The following is a 19179-nucleotide window of genomic DNA, read 5'->3' as shown; positions in this document are numbered from 1 at the left end:
CTGTCCTCCTCCTCCCCCCCAATACTACAGATCCCTGTCCCCCTCCCCCCCAATACTACAGATCCCTGTCCTCCCCCCAATACTACAGATCCCTGTCCTCCCCCCCCCCCAATACTACAGATCCCTGTCCTCCCCCCCCCAATACTACAGATCCCTGTCCTCCTCCTCCAATACTACAGATCCCTGTCCTCCCCCCCCAATACTACAGATCCCTGTCCTCCTCCCCCCAATACTACAGATCCCTGTCCTCCTCCTCCCAATACTACAGATCCCTGTCCTCCTCCTCCCCAATACTACAGATCCCTGTCCTCCTCCCCTCCCCCACCAGCACTAGTGTAGAGAACTATGATAATGGAGAGATTTTTGGCCCATAATACTGTGTGAGCTCATCCTAGGGGTGGTCTTCTCCTCCTTGGTGGTGGTCCCATCCATCATGTTGATGCTTGTGTGTCCCGGTTGTAGGATGGTGCGGCCAAGGTGACGTGTATGGCCTGGTCTCTCAATAATGCAAAGTTTGCTGTCTGCACCGTGGACCGGGTGGTTCTGCTGTATGATGAACATGGAGAGAGGAGGGACAAGTTCTCCACTAAACCTGCTGATGCCAAGGTATGGATGACTGCGGGTATGATGAGGTGGGGGTTGTGGGTACGGCCGGTGATGGGTCTCTGGGTGACATGTGGGTACGGCCGGTGATGGGTCTCTGGGTGACATGTGGGTACGGCCGGTGATGGGTCTCTGGGTGACATGTGGGTACGGCCGGTGATGGGTCTCTGGGTGACATGTGGGTACGGCCGGTGATGGGTCTCTGGGTGACATGTGGGTACGGCCGGTGATGGGTCTCTGGGTGACATGTGGGTACGGCCGGTGATGGGTCTCTGGGTGACATGTGGGTACGGCCGGTGATGGGTCTCTGGGTGACATGTGGGTACGGCCGGTGATGGGTCTCTGGGTGACATGTGGGTACGGCCGGTGATGGGTCTCTGGGTGACATGTGGGTACGGCCGGTGATGGGTCTCTGGGTGACATGTGGGTACGGCCGGGGATGGGTCTCTGGGTGACATGTGGGTACGGCCGGTGATGGGTCTCTGGGTGACATGTGGGTACGGCCGGTGATGGGTCTCTGGGTGACATGTGGGTACGGCCGGTGATGGGTCTCTGGGTGACATGTGGGTACGGCCGGTGATGGGTCTCTGGGTGACATGTGGGTACGGCCGGTGATGGGTCTCTGGGTGACATGTGGGTACGGCCGGGGATGGGTCTCTGGGTGACGTGGGTACGGCCGGGGATGGGTCTCTTGGTGACATGTGGGTACGGCCGGGGATGGGTCTCTGGGTGACATGTGGGTACGCCCGGTGATGGGTCTCTAGGTGACATGTGGGTACGGCCGGGGATGGGTCTCTGGGTGACATGTGGGTACGGCCGGGGATGGGTCTCTGGGTGACATGTGGGTACGGCCGGTGATGGGTCTCTGGGTGACATGTGGGTACGGCCGGTGATTAGGTAGTGGGATATTCTGACTGTGATATCTTGCTTCTCTTTGCAGTATGGGAAGAAAAGTTACATGGTGAAGGGCATGGCCTTCTCCCCGGACTCCACCAAGATTGCGGTTGGACAAACAGACAACATAATTTATGTCTACAAGATCGGGGAAGACTGGTGAGTGGGGGGGTCACCCCCTGTTATGTCACTGGATCAGCTGTCACCTGACCAATGCCTGTCTCCTACTCATTACAGGGGGGATAAGAAGGTCATATGTAACAAGTTCCTTCAGACGGTAAGTTCCTGTAGAGCTGATGGGCGGTGTATGATGAGGAGTGGTCTGGTGATGGTCGGTGTATGATGAGGAGCGATGTATGATGAGGAGTGGTCTGGTGATGGTTGGTGTATGATGAGGAGTGGTGTATGATGAGGAGTGGTCTGGTGATGGTCGGTGTATGATGAGGAGTGGTGTATGATGAGGAGTGGTGTATGATGAGGAGTGGTCTGGTGATGGTCGGTGTATGATGAGGAGTGGTGTATGATGAGGAGTGGTGTATGATGAGGAGTGGTGTATGATGAGGAGTGGTGTATGATGAGGAGTGGTGTATGATGAGGAGTGGTGTATGATGAGGAGTGGTGTATGATGAGGAGTGGTCTGGTGGGGATGGGCGGGGTATGATGAGGGGTGGTCTGGTGGGGATGGGCAGGGTATGATGAGCGGTCTGGTGGGGATGGGCGGGGTATGATGAGGAGCGGTCTGGTGGGGATGGGCGGGGTATGATGAGGAGCGGTCTGGTGGGGATGGGCGGTGTATGATGAGGGGCGGTCTGGTGGGGATGGGCGGGGTATGATGAGGAGCGGTCTGGTGATGGGCGGGGTATGATGAGGGGCGGTCTGGTGGGGATGGACGGGGTATGATAAGGGGCGGTCTGGTGGGGATGGGCGGGGTATGATGAGGGGTGGTCTGGTGGGGATGGGCGGGGTATGATGAGGAGTGGTCTGGTGGGGATGGGCGGGGTATGATGAGGGGTGGTCTGGTGGGGATGGGCGGGGTATGATGAGGGGTGGTCTGGTGGGGATGGGCGGGGTATGATGAGGAGCGGTCTGCTGGTGATGGGCGGGGTATGATGAGGGGCGGTCTGGTGGGGATGGGCGGGGTATGATGAGGAGCGGTCTGCTGGTGATGGGCGGGGTATGATGAGGGGCGGTCTGGTGGGGATGGGCGGGGTATGATGAGGGGCGGTCTGGTGGGGATGGGCGGTGTATGATGAGGGGCGGTCTGGTGGGGATGGGCGGGGTATGATGAGGGGTGGTCTGGTGGGGATGGGCGGTGTATGATGAGGGGTGGTCTGGTGGGGATGGGCGGGGTATGATGAGGGGTGGTCTGGTGGGGATGGGCGGGGTATGATGAGGGGTGGTCTGGTGGGGATGGACGGGGTATGATGAGGGGTGGTCTGGTGGGGATGGGCGGGGTATGATGAGGGGTGGTCTGGTGGGGATGGGCGGGGTATGATGAGGGGTGGTCTGGTGGGGATGGGCGGGGTATGATGAGGGGTGGTCTGGTGGGGATGGGCGGTGTATGATGAGGGGTGGTCTGGTGGGGATGGGCGGGGTATGATGAGGGGTGGTCTGGTGGGGATGGGCGGGGTATGATGAGGGGTGGTCTGGTGGGGATGGGCGGGGTATGATGAGGGGTGGTCTGGTGGGGATGGGCGGGGTATGATGAGGAGTGGGATGAGGGCCACATCCTCCATGATGCCGCACCCATGTGTCACATGACTATAACCCTGCTGTGTTGTGTTGTAGAGCGCGGTCACCTGTCTGCTGTGGCCTCTGGAGAACACCATCGTTTTCGGCCTGGCTGAGGGAAAGGTGCGCCTGTCTGCTGTATCTGTTTGTGCTGGGAGTTGTAGTCCCTCAGGTTTATTGTGTCAGTGAATGCTGTTCTCTCCTCCAGGTCCGGATGGCAAACACCAAAACGAACAAGACGTCTACAATATACGGGACCGAGTCATATGTCGTCTCTCTGACCTCAAAGTGAGTTAGTAGTGTGTGAGTGTGAGGTGGAGGGGAATACGGTACACTCCTCAACACCTGTGTATACGGTAACGGGGATGTCTCCGGGGAGGGATCTGTCAGATTGGGGCTGCGGCCCTCCAGAGAGAGGTGTATACCACCTGGATGTAGGTAGGATGTGACCGCCACCATGTGCTGTTTTTTTTTTTTTACGGACACAAAAATGAGGTTGACTATGTTTTTGTGTACATAAAAAGACGGATCAAAACGGATCGGTTTCTTTTAAATAGTGGAATTCAATAGGAAAACAGATACACACATAAATCCATTTTTTCCATCCGTTATTTGCAAAAAACTATTGCAAAAAACGTAATGTGAAACCAGCCTTAACGGGGAAGACGCTTAGGCGACATAGGATTGAAAACCATATGATTTCCAGCTCCCAGCATCTCCTGGCACACCCAGAAGGAAGGCGCTGGTGGTGGTGGCGGCCCCCTCCCTCCTAACTACTGGCCAGTTAGCCTGACATCTGTAGTAGAGAAGAGCCCAGTAACTACAGGCCAGTGAGCTTAACATCTGTAGTGGTAAAACTGATGGAAACTCCTCTAAAAAAGAAGATAATGGATCACCTAAGAATCAACAATGTGATGGATCCAAACCAGCATGGCTTTACTGAGGGCCGATCATGTCAGACTAATCTTATTGATTTCTTTGATTATTTTACATAAGTGCTGGATGAAGGTGTCTGGGATATATATAATGGTATGCTGGGCTGTGTGTATTCATAATGGTATGGTGGGATAAATATATATACACACACACACTACCATTCAAAAGTGTGGGGTCCCCCAACCAATTTTGTGTTTTCCATGAAAAGTCGCACTTCTTCACCCCCAGACGTTGTGAAATGGATAGAAAATAGAGACAAGACATTGACAAGGTTAGAAATACTGATTTGTATGTGAAATAACATTGTTCTTCCATCACACTTTGCTTCCGTCCCAGAATCCTCCTCTTGCAGCAATTCCAGCATTGCACACCTTTGGCATTCTAGCTATTAATCTGTTGGGGTAAGCTGGAGAAATTGCCCCCCACGCTTCTAGAAGCAGCTCCCACAAGTTGGATTGGTTGGATGGGCACTTCTGGCGTACCATACGGTCCAGCTGCTCCCACAATGGGGTGGTGATCTGGTGACTGCGCTGGCCACTCCATTACCTAGGATAGAATACCAGCTGCCGCTTCTGCTGGAAATAGTTCTTGCACAATTTGGAGGTGTTTAGGGTCATTGTCCTGTTGTAGGATGAAATTGGCTCCAACCAAGCGCTGCCCACTGGGTATGGCATGGCGGTGCAGAGTGATAGCCTTCCTTATTCACAATCCCTTTTACCCTGTACAAATCTCCCACCTTACCAGCACCAACCCCAGACCATCACATGACCTCCACCATGTATAACAGATGGCGTCAGGCATTCTTCCAGCATCTTCTCATTTCTTCTGCGTCTCACAAACCTTCTTCTTTGTCATCCAAACACCTCAAACTTGGATTCATCCGTCCACAACACTTTTTTCCAGTCTTCCTCTGTCCAATCTCTGTGTTCTTTTGCCCATCTTACTCTTTTTCTTTTATTGGCCGGTCTCAGATATGGCTTTTTCTTTGCCACTCTGCCCTGAAGCCCAAAATCCGGCAGCCGCTTCTTCACTGTAGATGGTGACACTGGTGTTTTCTTGTTCAAACATTTTATTGAGTTTTCGCATAATATAACATTGGTATAGAAGAGAAGTATCAGTAGCAGTATAAGTTTACAAGTATACATATCCAATAAAACATGGCCGACAACAATAACTAAATCTTACTCCACTTATACATAGAATGTAGATAGTAGATATCTGGTGCTATTTATCACAAGAATATAGAGTACAAATACAAAGCAAAGCCTACAAGAATGGATCCAGGGTGCCGGCAGCCGACATCTTATAATACCAGGTGGTTGAGGTAAAGTGAGACATGATGGGACGTCTTTCTGCCTGTGAGTAGCCATGGAGTAGGAATAGTTTCCACTTCTTAAAGAAGTGTAAGGTTTCCTTTAGAATAGAGGTCAATTCCGTTATGGTCGGTAGGCTAGGCTGTAGCCAATGGGTTAATAAACACTGAAGGGCTAGTAATAAGGTGAGATGTACCCGGGGGAATGGTGAGCGACAACACGTCACGTATAAAGGATTTCACTAGGAGCCAATAGGATTATACTGAGTCACAAAGCCATAAACAATGGAAGAGGTCTGCCCGCGGCTCATCACATTTGGGACATTTTTTCAGATAGTTTTCTAGAGAGTTAAGGCCCATATTCCACCAACAGATCTGATGACAGATTATCTGCCAAAGATTTGAAGCCAAACCCAGGAACAGACTTTAAACAGGGAACAGGTCATAAAGGAAAGATTGGGATTTCTCCTCTTTTCAAATCCACTCCTGGGTTTGGCTTCAAATCTTTGGCAGATAATCTGTCGTCAGATCTGTTGGTGGAATAGGGCCTTGAGTAAAGGAATGGTCAAAGGCGTATATCGCTTTATGGAAGATTCGGAAGTGAAGTTCTCTTAGTTTTACACTGGGAGTGGCTGTACGGACAGAATGAATAGTTTCTAAATCGTCTGAAGTCAGGACAGACGACCATTTCTTCAGAAAAGGAGGAGAAGACTTATTAACGGAAACAGAGCAGAGGAGGTGGTAGAGTTGTGATAGGGGTAAGGGTGTAGGTAGGGAAATACTAAGGCTATGGAATTGTCCAGGTTTTTCGGCGGATGCAATAGAGGAAACGCGATTCAGAATGAACTTTCGTATCCGGGTGTAATTTCTAAGTTGGTCTGAGGGCAGGTCGTATTTTATCTGGGTCTCAGGCCAAGACAGAAATGTTTCGTTTTCTAGGTCCAATAAATGGCCGAGATGGTGGATCTGTTTATGTTTCCATATGGAGAAGTCAGAGGTGATGGATCCTTGTGGGAAAGAAGGGGAAGACCATAAAGGGAAGAACTTAGATAAGCAGAAAGGCAGATTGTATCATATACGGACATGTTTCCAGGATGCTATAGTGTCTCGGAGGAGGATGTTTTGTTTCAGGAGAGGAGGTAGCTCAGAGATTGTAGAATGTAAGAGAGCGGGTAGGGACCAGGGACGGACCAGGGAGGATTCTAAGGTGTAGTTACAGAAATAGGAGGTCTCTAATATGTCTGCACATGGCAGCTAGGTTATACAGACGTATATTAGGTAACTCAGAGATTGTAGAATGTAAGAGAGCAGGTAGGGACCAGGGACGGACCAGGGAGGATTCTAAGGTGTAGTTACAGAAATAGGAGGTCTCTGATGTGTCTGCACATGGCAGCTAGGTTATACAGACGTATATTAGGTAACTCAGAGATTGTAGAATGTAAGAGAGCAGGTAGGGACCAGGGACGGACCAGGGAGGATTCTAAGGTGGAGTTACAGAAATAGGAGGTCTCTAATATGTCTGCACATGGCAGCTAGGTTATACAGACGTATATTAGGTAACTCCGAGATTGTAGAGTGTAAGAGAGCGGATAGGGACCAGAGATGGACCAGGGAGGATTCTAAGGTGTAGTTACAGAAATAGGAGGTCTCTGATGTGTCTGCACATGGCAGCTAGGTTATACAGACGTATATTAGGTAACTCAGAGATTGTAGAATGTAAGAGAGCAGGTAGGGACCAGGGACGGACCAGGGAGGATTCTAAGGTGGAGTTACAGAAGTAGGAGGTCTCTAATATGTCTGCACATGGCAGCTAGGTTATACAGACGTATATTAGGTAACTCAGAGATTGTAGAATGTAAGAGAGCGGGTAGGGACCAGAGATGGACCAGGGAGGATTCTAAGGTGGAGTTACACAAATAGGAGGTCTCTGATGTGTCTGCACATGGCAGCTAGGTTATACAGACGTATATTAGGTAACTCAGAGATTGTAGAGTGTAAGAGAGCAGATAGGGACCAGGGACGGACCAGGGAGGATTCTAAGGTGGAGTTACAGAAATAGGAGGTCTCTGATGTGTCTGCACATGGCAGCTAGGTTATACACACGTATATTAGGTAACTCAGAGATTGTAGAGTGTAAGAGAGCGGGTAGGGACCAGGGAGGATTCTAAGGTGGAGTTAGAGAAGTAGGAGGTCTCTAATATGTCTGCACATGGCAGCTAGGTTATATGGACGTATATTAGGTAACTCCGAGATTGTAGAATGTAAGAGAGCGGGTAGGGACCAGGGACGGACCAGGGAGGATTCTAAGGTGGAGTTACAGAAATAGGAGGTCTCTGATGTGTCTGCACATGGCAGCTAGGTTATACACACGTATATTAGGTAATTGGGCACCACCCTTGATTGATGACATACATAAGGTATCATAGGCTATACGGGGACGCTTAGATCTCCAGATGAAGTTAGTAAAGAGGGATCTGAGGTTTGTGACGTCTTTATGTGTAATGAGGAGTGGGATCATTTGCATTGGGTAGAGCAGTTTAGCGAAAGACATCATCTTAATTAATTGTATGCGTCCTAGGATAGATAGGGGTAGATCTTTGCATTTATCTAATTCATTTTCTATTTTTTTAAAGAGAGGGAAGTAGTTAAGAGAATAGATAGAAGAGGAAGAATGGCCAATCTTAATGCCTAGATAGGTGAGGTAATGTCTGGCTACAGTGACTCCTTCAGGGTAGTTGTCTTGGGCTAGATGTGGGGGCAGAGGTAAAAGGTCATATTTTGAAGCATTGATTCTAAAGCCAGTGAATGATTTGAAAAATCAAAAAATGTAAAAAAAATTTGGGAATGTCTATATGTGGATGTGGATGTGGATCAGCAAAACATAATACTTTTGGTTCCACATCTCCCACTCTAATACCATTGAATTCTGGAGAAGTTAGGAGGTAATGGATAAGGGGTTCTAGTGCTAGATTAAATAAGAGGGGTGACATGGGGCAGCCCTGCCGTCTACCTTTACAAATGGGGGAGAAATCGCATAGAAAGCCAGGAGTGTATATACGGGCTTTAGGGTGTCTGTAAATATTAGAGAGTGCGGAAAGGTCCCACAATACCGAAGCTGGTTAAGGCCATGTCCAACCATTCCCAATCAATGTGGTCGAAAGCCTTCTCGGCGTCAATAGTGAGCAGGTGAATGAGTGGGGTGAAGTCTCTTACGGACGGCTTCTTGGACGGCCAATACGGTGCGTATATTTATTATAGCCGATCTGCCCTTGATGAATCCCGCCTGATGGATACCTATGATTTTGGGTAGAAAGGTAGCAAGGCGGTCAGCCATTATTTTCGTCAGGATTTTCAGGTCTTGATTGATCAAGGATATCGGGAGGTATGAGGCAGGGTTATGGGGTCTTTGCCCGGTTTGGGTATGACTTTTACATAGGCTCCATCACCGGAGGGAAGCATATGGCTACCATTGATCATGAGGTGGAATACAGATTGGAGTGTTGGTGTAACTTCAGTAGTCAGACATTTATAGAATTCAGCGCTAAAGCCGTCAGGGCCGGGGGTCTTGTGATTGTGTAAGGAAGAGATGGTCCGTGAGATGTCATCAGAGGTGACAGGGGCATTGAGGAGATCTAGAGAGTCTTGGTCTAATTTAGGAAGATTTAAGGACGCTAAGAAATCTTTGGCTTTCTGATGGTCCATGGGATCAGGGGAGTATAATGACTTATAGTAGTGATGGAATACAGAGGAGATGGATTTAGGGTCACTCTGTAAGAGGCCGTTTTTGTCCATCAGTGACGTTATATGACAAGTTGGGCGTCTACCTTTAGCCAGATTTGCTAGTAATTTACCAGATTTATTACCAAATCTAAATAGTTTAGAAAAGTATTGATTTTTGTATAGAAGGTTTAGTTGTTCTTGGGAAATTTCAAATTCTTTTTTAGTAACACACCATTTGTGTTTGTTTTCAGGAGTAGGGTAGGATAAAAAGGTTGTGTAAGCAGAAGAGAGTATTGGTGAGGGAATCAAAGGAGATCTTAGCCGCCTTTTTCCGGGCCGACATAAAAGAAATATTACCCCTAAGTACCGCTTTCGCAGTTTCCCATAATAATATAGGTGAATCTACATGTTGGGCATTATCTGTGAGGAATTCTTGCCACCATTGTCTGAGAAGGTCTCTGAACGTGTCGTCTGAGGTCAAGGCGGTGGGGAATCTCCATATAATGTCAGTACCCCTAGGGTAAGAGTCCCTAAGGAGTAGAGAGACTGGAGCATGGTCAGATATTAATAGGTCGTGTATCGTGGCATCTTCGACCATGACCTCAGACGAGACGATAAAGTAATCCAATCTAGACCACGCTGTCTGAGAATGGGAGAAAAGGTATATTCCCTATCCTCGGGGTGAAGGTGTCTCCAGGAATCTATAAGATTAGCATTAGATAGTAGGGTAGGTAAAATAGTATCAGAGGGTGAGGAGTTATGTAGGAGGGGTGTAGTTCTTTTTCTATCTTCTATCGTATTTGTAACTATTAAAATCTCCACCTATTAAGATATTGCGTTCAGAGGTCTGTAAAATATCAGCTTCTAATTTATGGAAAAAGGGTGCACGTCTATCGTTAGGGCCATATACATTATACACATTGAAGGTACCAGATATAGTAGAAAGAACCATATGGTGGAGTCTGCCCTCCGAATCAGAGTGTTGAGAAATAACAGTATGATTGAAGTTTTTATGGATAAGAGTAATGACACCGCCTTTTCTACCATCTGCAGGAGAGCCATATACCGAACCCACCCAGAAACGTTTCATCCTAGAAAAGTCTTCTACAGACTGATGGGTCTCCTGCAAAAGGGCCACATCCACCCTAATTTCTTCAAGTGTCTAAGGACCATCGCTCTCTTAGATGGAGAACGCAGGCCCTTCACATTCCATGAGACTATCTTCATATAAATCAAGGGTGGAGAGAACTAGAAGAGGCTGGGGCACCTAGAGAATAGATATAGAACCCTTTGTAAGTAGTAAGCACATAGGGGGAGATTTATCAAAGGATGTAAAATTTAGACTGGTGCAAACAGCCCCCAGCAGCCAATCACAGCTCAGCTTTAGGCAGTGCTGAAAGGAAAGAGGAGCTGTGATTGGCTGCTGTGGGCAGTTTGCACCAGTCTAAATTTTACATCCTTTGATAAATCTCCCCCATAGAGTCTATAGGAATACAATAGTGGAGTAAGCATAACAATACTTAACAAAAATAAAACAGAACAATAACAATCAGGAATCTCAACTGAGAGATTTGAAAGAGAGAGAAAGAAATAGGCGAAAGAAGGCGTCAACAGGACTTCACGTTTTTTGCGCAACATATTATGAAGTTTTCGCCAACTCCGATACACCAAGAAAGTGTAACCCGCTGTGAAAGGAATCAATAAGTCTAAACCTCACAATAGAGATATGTAATATATAGAGGTCATCCTATAGAAGATAACAGGGAAGGAAGAGAGAGAGAAAGATAAGGGGGGGGGGGGAGTTATAAGAGGAAATAGACCTATAAATGAAGTATAGCTATATGCATACATAATAAATGTTCAGTCTATATCTATGGAAGGCAGGACAGGGCTGTCACGGCGGCGTCTCTTATGCTGATCAGTATGCGGTGGCGATAAGTCTGGAGGATCTCCCATTAGTGATGAAGCTGCTTCTGGGGTATTGTACATAGTAGAGGATCAGCCGGGAAGATCAGAGCAAATCGGATCTGGCGCCGTACCAGGGAGGTGCAGATGGGGGCAAAGGCTTTCCTTTTCTGTACTACCACGGCTGAGTAGTCATTGAATAGCGGTATTTTATTCCCTCTGATGAGGACATGTGACTAATTCTTGCGGTATGCTTGTAGTATCGCCGCTTTATCAGCATAGGTATCTGACAATAACCTGCCGGGGCTTAGGGGTAATGTTGGGCTTAGCAGAAGCTGAGACATTAGGAGGGGGGCCAATACGGTGGGCTCTCTCCACACAGGGACAGACCTAAAGCAATAGGGAGGTCCGAGCTGCAGATAGCATGCAGGTGAGATGGCTGGATGGACTCTGGCAGTCCTATAATACGCAGCTTGTTTCTCCTTCATCTGTTTTCCAGATCATCAGTTTTATCACTCAGGGCAGCTGGGATCTATAACGTCTTATGCAGCTGGGATCTATAACGTCTTATGCAGCTGGGATCTAGAACGTCTTATGCAGCTGGGATCTATAACGTCTTATGCAGCTGTGATCTATAACGTCTTATGCAGCTGGGATCTATAACGTCTTATGCAGCTGGGATCTATAACGTCTTATGCAGCTGCGATCTATAACGTCTTATGCAGCTGGGATCTATAACGTCTTATGCAGCTGGGATCTGTAACGTCTTATGCAGCTGGGATCTATAACGTCTTATGCAGCTGGGATCTATAACGTCTTATGCAGCTGGGATCTATAACGTCTTATGCAGCTGGGATCTATAACGTCTTATGCAGCTGGGATCTAGAACGTCTTATGCAGCTGGGATCTAGAACGTCTTATGCAGCTGGGATCTAGAACGTCTTATGCAGCTGGGATCTAGAACGTCTTATGCAGCTGGGATCTAGAACGTCTTATGCAGCTGGGATCTAGAACGTCTTATGCAGCTGGGATCTAGAACGTCTTATGCAGCTGGGATCTATAACGTCTTATGCAGCTGGGATCTATAACGTCTTATGCAGCTGGGATCTATAACGTCTTATGCAGCTGGGATCTATAACGTCTTATGCAGCTGGGATCTGTAACGTCTTATGCAGCTGGGATCTATAACGTCTTATGCAGCTGGGATCTAGAACGTCTTATGCAGCTGTGTTTTAGTGACATGTAACTCATCCTCCACTAAGCTCAGTCTCTCCTCCATCTCCTTAATAATGGCCCTATTTCACGGGTCGCCTAGAGGAGCAAACGAGCGCTCGTTTGCTCCTCGTTCCCCGCTCGCTGCTGCCGCTATTCAGAGCGGCAGCAGCGAGCGGGTGAGTGCGGGAGGGGGCGGCGGGGAGCTGCGGGGGGGCTGCCTGGGGGATCGCTGATCGTCCGGGCAGCCCATAGGATACAGCAGTGTCTGCTGCCGATGCTCCTATTCAACAGAGCGACAGCAGCAGATCGTTGCTGTATCAGTCGCTTGTTTTTCAACATGTTGAAAAACAAGCGACTGCAACGATCAGCCGACATGAACGATGTCGGCTGATCGGTGCACTCTATTCCACAAGACGATTATCGGCCGAATACGGACGATAATCGTTCCGTGGAATAGGGCCTTCAGAGTGTCATGGTTAGAGACATCAGCCTGTATAGATGACAGGGTGGAGAGGATGGTTGTCTCCAGAGAGGCTCTAATGTCTGGGAGAATGAACTTAGCCACCTCTGCTGCCAGTGTTTTACATGAGATATTCAAGCCTGGGAGGATGAAGTCAGCAGGATGATGTAGGAGGAGGAGGGACTGGAGGCGGGCCTGATGATGCTGGAGGAGGCGGGCCTGATGATGCTGGAGGAGGCAGGCCTGGTGATGCAGGAGGAGGAGGGCTGGACACAGCTGCAGCATTTGTCTTATTTTTAACTGCGTACTGAGGCGCGGGCGCCATCTTGGATTTAGTTTTCTCCCTGGGGGGCTGAGAGAGTGAGGAGGATGACATGAAAACGGACTTCCCGGCCTTTGTGGATGATTTCTCCATGACCCTGGGGAGTACCGGAGCACTATGTAGTTGTCGGTATGTACCGAGAATGACGGATGACTGCCGGGCAGTTAGTATGACGCAGGTTACAGGCGGAGCTCCGTTACTCAGCCGCCATTCGCACGCGCGCCGGAACCGGAAGTCCGACACTGGTGTTTTGCGGGTCCTATTTAATGAAGATGCCAGTTGGGGACCAGTGAGGTGTCTGTTTCTCAAACTAGAGACTCTAATGTGCTGATCTTCTTGCTTAGTTGTGCAACGCGGCCTCCCACTTCTTTTTCTACTCTGGTTAGAGCCTGTTTGTGCTGTCCTCTGTAGGGAGTAGTACACACCGTTGTAGGAAATCTTCAATTTCTTAGCAATTTCTCGCATGGAATAGCCTTCATTTCTAAGAACAAGAATAGACTGTCGAGTTTCAGATGAAAGTTCTCTTTTTCTGGCCATTTTGAGCGTTTAATTGACCCCACAAATGTGATGCTCCAGAAACACAATCTGCTCAAAGGAAGGTCAGTTTTGTAGCTTCTGTAACCAGCTAGACTGTTTTCAGATGTGTAAACATGATTGCACAAGGGTTTTCTAATCATCAATTATCCTTCTGAGCCAATGAGCAAACACATTGTACCATTAGAAGACTGGAGTGATGGTTGCTGGAAATGGGCCTCTATACACCTATGTAGATATTGCACCAAACACCAGACATTTGCAGCTAGAATAGTCAGTTACCACATTAGCAATGTATAGAGTGGGTTGGTTTAAAGTTAGGACTAGTTTAAAGTTATCTTCATTGAAAAGTACAGTGCTTTTCCTTCAAAAATAAGGACATTTCAATGTGACCCCAAACTTTTGAACGGTAGTGTATATCTATATACATATAATGGTATGCTGGGCCGGGCTAGGCGGATGGCCCACAGTTGTTTGCGGTTGGACGAGTACGAGGCTTCGTGTCTGGACCACCTTTTTTGAACCCACTTGCAGTCCAAGTGGGCTCCCCAACCTACAGCTGACGCATCTGTGGTGTATACCAGATGTGGGGTACTGGACATCGACTTTCTCACCGAGATTTTGTCTTGCCGGAGCCACCACGTGAGATCTGACCTCATGGGAGACGATAGCCTCATTATCCTGTCCAGACTCCAAGGCCTCCTGTTCCACTGAGGATGTCGAGCTGCAGAAGCCTGAGGTAAGCCCTGGCCCAAAGAACAGCGTCCAGCGAAGACTTCATGAGCCCTAGAACGCTCATGGCAGAGCGAACCGTCATCTCTGGTCCCTGAAGTAAGCCCCTGCTGATGACAGAGCGGACCCAGGAGTCTGACGATGTTTGAAACGAGACTGCAGCAAATTGGGGAGAGTCTGGCCCCCACTAGATTGTTGGCGCCAGAAGGAAGAACCCTTTGCACCTCCAGAAGAGGGCTTTTTCTTATACGAGGATGATGCACCGGCCTTGAAATTGGGCTTCCCTTCTTTGGCCTTATGCTGAAGACTTCTTCTGGCCAGAGACCTCCGAAAGGGTTTTAGCTGTGGGCGAAACCTAGGCTTCCTATGGGGCTGTGGAAACGTTACCCCTTTCTATGCGCTCATACCCTCCAGGATGGGGGTAAGTTGAGGCCCAAAAAGGTTCCCAGCCTGAAAAGGCAAAGAACAAAAATGGTTCTTAGAAGAAATGTCGCCTGCCCATTCCATCAACCATAATGCCCTCCTTGCCGCTGTGGATGAGGCTATAGTTTTAGCATTAAGGCGGATCATGTCCAAGGGGTAGTCCGACAGGAACTTGGCAGCCAGCTTCATATCGGGAATATCTTTCAAGATATCCTTCCGACGGACACCATCCTTCAGATGTTTGGACAAATGGCTTCGCCAGACCCCAGGTGCCCTACCGACCGACACAAAAGCAATAGAAGCTTTAACAGCTTGTGGGGCCCCCAGGTACATGTGCTTAAGAGAACCATCTGCCCGCCTGTCCATCTGGTCTCTCAGTAGCGCCGACTCATTAGAGGGAAACATAGATTTTTTAGACAACCTGGCGACCGCCATATCAACACTGGGAGTAGATTCCCACGCTTCTGAACACTCAGGGTCTAACTTATAGACCGATTTTGAAACGTGACCCTAGATCCACCTTTTTCTCTGGTTTTGCCCATTCAGCCTTCATGAGGGGGTCCAACAGCGGCTGGCTGGGCAGAAAGGGATGGGAACTCTCAGCAAAATAAAAAAGAGCCTCTTTTTAGGAAGCCTAGAACAACTAGGTTCTCTTTCTATTGTCTTCTTAACTGCTTTGATCATGGAAGCCACTTGATCTTTCTGCAGCAGATAATAATCCTCAGATGATGCCCCTGAGACCTCCTCAGCATTAGAAGACTGGCATGGTGAGGAGAGAAGGTAGGCCGGGACCAGAGCCTGTGACATAGGAACAACTTGCTGATGGCCTTGTACCTCTCTGAAGACTTCAGGAAGCTGCTTCTTGAACATCCCATAAACTCCTTGGCTTCTGACTGCAGGCTTCCTTGTGCAGATGGGGGAGCACAATTACGTAAGATATCAGAAGCGTAGTCATCCGGAAGGGGTTGATCGCAATTGTGGCCCATCCTGTGTCTGTCCTTGCGTCTTCTCTTCTCTGCTGAAGCGTAGACCTGCTGAATTTCCATCCTGAGAAGATAAAAATAAGCAGTAGTATAAGCAGGCGAGAGGCAGGTGAGAGGCAGGTGAGAGGCAGGCGAGAGGCAGGCGAGAGGCAGGAGAGAGGCAGGCGAGAGGCAGGCGAGAGGCAGGCGAGAGGCAGGCGAGAGGCAGGCGAGAGGCAGGCGAGAGGCAGGCGAGAGGCAGGCGAGAGGCAGGAGAGAGGCAGGAGAGAGGCAGGAGAGAGGCAGGAGAGAGGCAGGCGAGAGGTGCACAGCCCTGGGCCTGCTGACATACCTTGTAGAAACAGAAAAGGCTGGGAGCTCCATCTGGACCACAGCACATTTAAATAGATGCCCGGGCAAAATGTGGAGGCAGGACTCGCCTAACTGCCAATCCGCGGTATTCAGCCTCGGTGACGTCACCAACCGGAAGTAACGGAAGGACTGGAAGTGGGGCAGACGCATCGGAAGAGAACAGTGCCGGGCCAGGGAACCACCGCACCCGCCGATACTACGAGCGCGGGGACTAAGACCTAGCCCCACCCCCTCCAGGAGGCCACCGGACAGAAGGAAAACCAGAAGGAACATATCTTCATGGCGCAGCACCGTGTCCTGGGGAGGGCATGTCCCGTACACGCCGATACTACATGTACAGGGCCCTTCCCCCAACATGGGACAACATGGTATGGCTGCAGGACTCCAACCTCACAGCAACACCGCTGAAGAAAGTTCCAAGCCAACGCATCACCGGAGACCTTCGCCTGAAGGCCGAAATGGGAACAACACCCCTTACCTCCGTGACCGATACTGTCCCAAAGGTAAGCATAGGGAGCGGCTGAGCCGAGGATACCCTCAGTATGCCAGGGGAGGATAACACACAATGGTTCTTCTTAGAAGGAGTGGTATGCTGGGATGTGTGTTTGTGTGTGTGTATATATATATACACATACATACATACATACACACAAAGTAATACCTCGGTTTTCGAACGCTTTGGAACTCGAACTGCTTGGTATTCGAACGAAAATTTACCCAGAAGTCGTGTTTGGAATTCGAACTTTGCTCGGTTTTTGAAGGTTTTTGCGAGCGTGGATGGTGGGTTGTACCTGGTGAGTTAAGCAGTGGTGAGGCTGCACATACAGTGCTGTATAATACTGCTGGAGTGTATATACAGCACAGTAGTAGTACAGGCAGTGCACCGCCATCTACCATCCTGTATAATACTGCTGGAGTGTATATACAGCACAGTAGTAGTACAGTCAGTGCACCACCATCTCCCATCCTGTATAAGACTGCTGGAGTGTATATACAGCACAGTAGTAGTACAGGCAGTGCACCGCCATCTCCCATCCTGTATAATACTGCTGGAGTGTATATACAGCACAGTAGTAGTACAGTCAGTGCACCGCCATCTCCCATCCTGTATAATACTGCTGGAGTGTATATACAGCACAGTAGTAGTACAGTCAGTGCACCACCATCTCCCATCCTGTACTGTATAATACTGCTGGAGTGTATATACAGCACAGTAGTAGTACAGGCAGTGCACCGCCATCTCCATCCTGTATAAGACTGCTGGAGTGTATATACAGCACAGTAGTAGTACAGGCAGTGCACCGCCATCTCCCATCCTGTATAAGACTGCTGGAGTGTATATACAGCACAGTAGTAGTACAGGCAGTGCACCGCCATCTCCCATCCTGTATAATACTGCTGGAGTGTATATACAGCACAGTAGTAGTACAGGCAGTGCACCGCCATCTCCATCCTGTATAAGACTGCTGGAGTGTATATACAGCACAGTAGTAGTACAGGCAGTGCACCGCCATCTCCCATCCTGTATAAGACTGCTGGAGTGTATATACAGCACAGTAGTAGTACAGTCAGTGCACCACCATCTCCCATCCTGTATAATACTGCTGGAGTGTATATACAGCACAGTAGTAGTACAGGCAGTGCACCGCCATCTCCCATCCTGTATAAGACTGCTGGAGTGCATATACAGCACAGTAGTAGTACAGGCAGTGCACCACCATCTCCCATCCTGTATAAGACTGCTGGAGTGTATATACAGCACAGTAGTAGTACAGGCAGTGCACCGCCATCTCCCATCCTGTATAATACTGCTGGAGTGCATATACAGTACAGTAGTAGTACAGGCAGTGCACCGCCATCTCCCATCCTGTATAAGACTGCTGGAGTGTATATACAGCACAGTAGTAGTACAGGCAGTGCACCGCCATCTCCATCCTGTATAAGACTGCTGGAGTGTATATACAGCACAGTAGTAGTACAGGCAGTGCACCGCCATCTCCCATCCTGTACTGTATAAGACTGCTGGAGTGTATATACAGCACAGTAGTAGTACAGGCAGTGCACCGCCATCTCCCATCCTGTATAAGACTGCTGGAGTGTATATACAGTACAGTAGTAGTACAGGCAGTGCACCGCCATCTCCCATCCTGTATAATACTGCTGGAGTGTATATACAGCACAGTAGTAGTACAGGCAGTGCACCGCCATCTCCCATCCTGTATAAGACTACTGGAGTGTATATACAGCACAGTAGTAGTACAGGCAGTGCACCACCATCTACCATCCTGTATAAGACTGCTGGAGTGTATATACAGCACAGTAGTAGTACAGGCAGTGCACCGCCATCTCCCATCCTGTATAAGACTGCTGGAGTGCATATACAGCACAGTAGTAGTACAGGCAGTGCACCACCATCTCCCATCCTGTATAAGACTGCTGGAGTGTATATACAGCACAGTAGTAGTACAGGCAGTGCACCGCCATCTCCATCCTGTATAAGACTGCTGGAGTGCATATACAGCACAGTAGTAGTACAGGCAGTGCACCACCATCTCCCATCCTGTATAAGACTGCTGGAGTGTATATACAGCACAGTAGTAGTACAGGCAGTGCACCGCCATCTCCATCCTGTACTGTATAAGACTGCTGGAGTGTATATACAGCACAGTAGTAGTACAGGCAGTGCACCGCCATCTCCATCCTGTATAAGACTGCTGGAGTGTATATACAGCACAGTAGTAGTACAGGCAGTGCACCGCCATCTCCCATCCTGTATAATACTGCTGGAGTGCATATACAGCACAGTAGTAGTACAGGCAGTGCACCGCCATCTCCATCCTGTATAAGACTGCTGGAGTGTATATACAGCACAGTAGTAGTACAGGCAGTGCACCGCCATCTCCATCCTGTATAAGACTGCTGGAGTGTATATACAGCACAGTAGTAGTACAGTCAGTGCACCGCCATCTCCCATCCTGTACTGTATAAGACTGCTGGAGTGCATATACAGCACAGTAGTAGTACAGGCAGTGCACCACCATCTACCATCCTGTATAAG

At 48.9% G+C, this 19179-nt stretch overlaps 1 protein-coding gene across 2 annotated transcripts in view; it reads left to right on the top strand.

Moving 5' to 3' along the window:
- The first annotated feature begins 466 nt into the window (after positions 1 to 466).
- IFT172 (intraflagellar transport 172) overlaps positions 467 to 19179 on the top strand; it is a 157550-nt gene continuing 138837 nt past the window's right edge. For both annotated transcript variants that reach the window (XM_069973309.1, XM_069973308.1), the window contains exons 1-5: positions 467 to 606; positions 1544 to 1656; positions 1735 to 1774; positions 3286 to 3351; positions 3437 to 3516. In XM_069973309.1, coding sequence (XP_069829410.1) covers positions 487 to 606; positions 1544 to 1656; positions 1735 to 1774; positions 3286 to 3351; positions 3437 to 3516 — 419 coding nt within the window. In that variant the 5' untranslated portion in view covers positions 467 to 486. The remainder of the gene's footprint in view (positions 607 to 1543; positions 1657 to 1734; positions 1775 to 3285; positions 3352 to 3436; positions 3517 to 19179) is intronic.

The sequence above is a fragment of the Dendropsophus ebraccatus genome, chromosome 6, assembly GCF_027789765.1.
Source record: "Dendropsophus ebraccatus isolate aDenEbr1 chromosome 6, aDenEbr1.pat, whole genome shotgun sequence".
Taxonomy (NCBI): Eukaryota; Metazoa; Chordata; class Amphibia; order Anura; family Hylidae; genus Dendropsophus; species Dendropsophus ebraccatus.
This window is presented reverse-complemented; position numbering and strand designations above follow the sequence as displayed.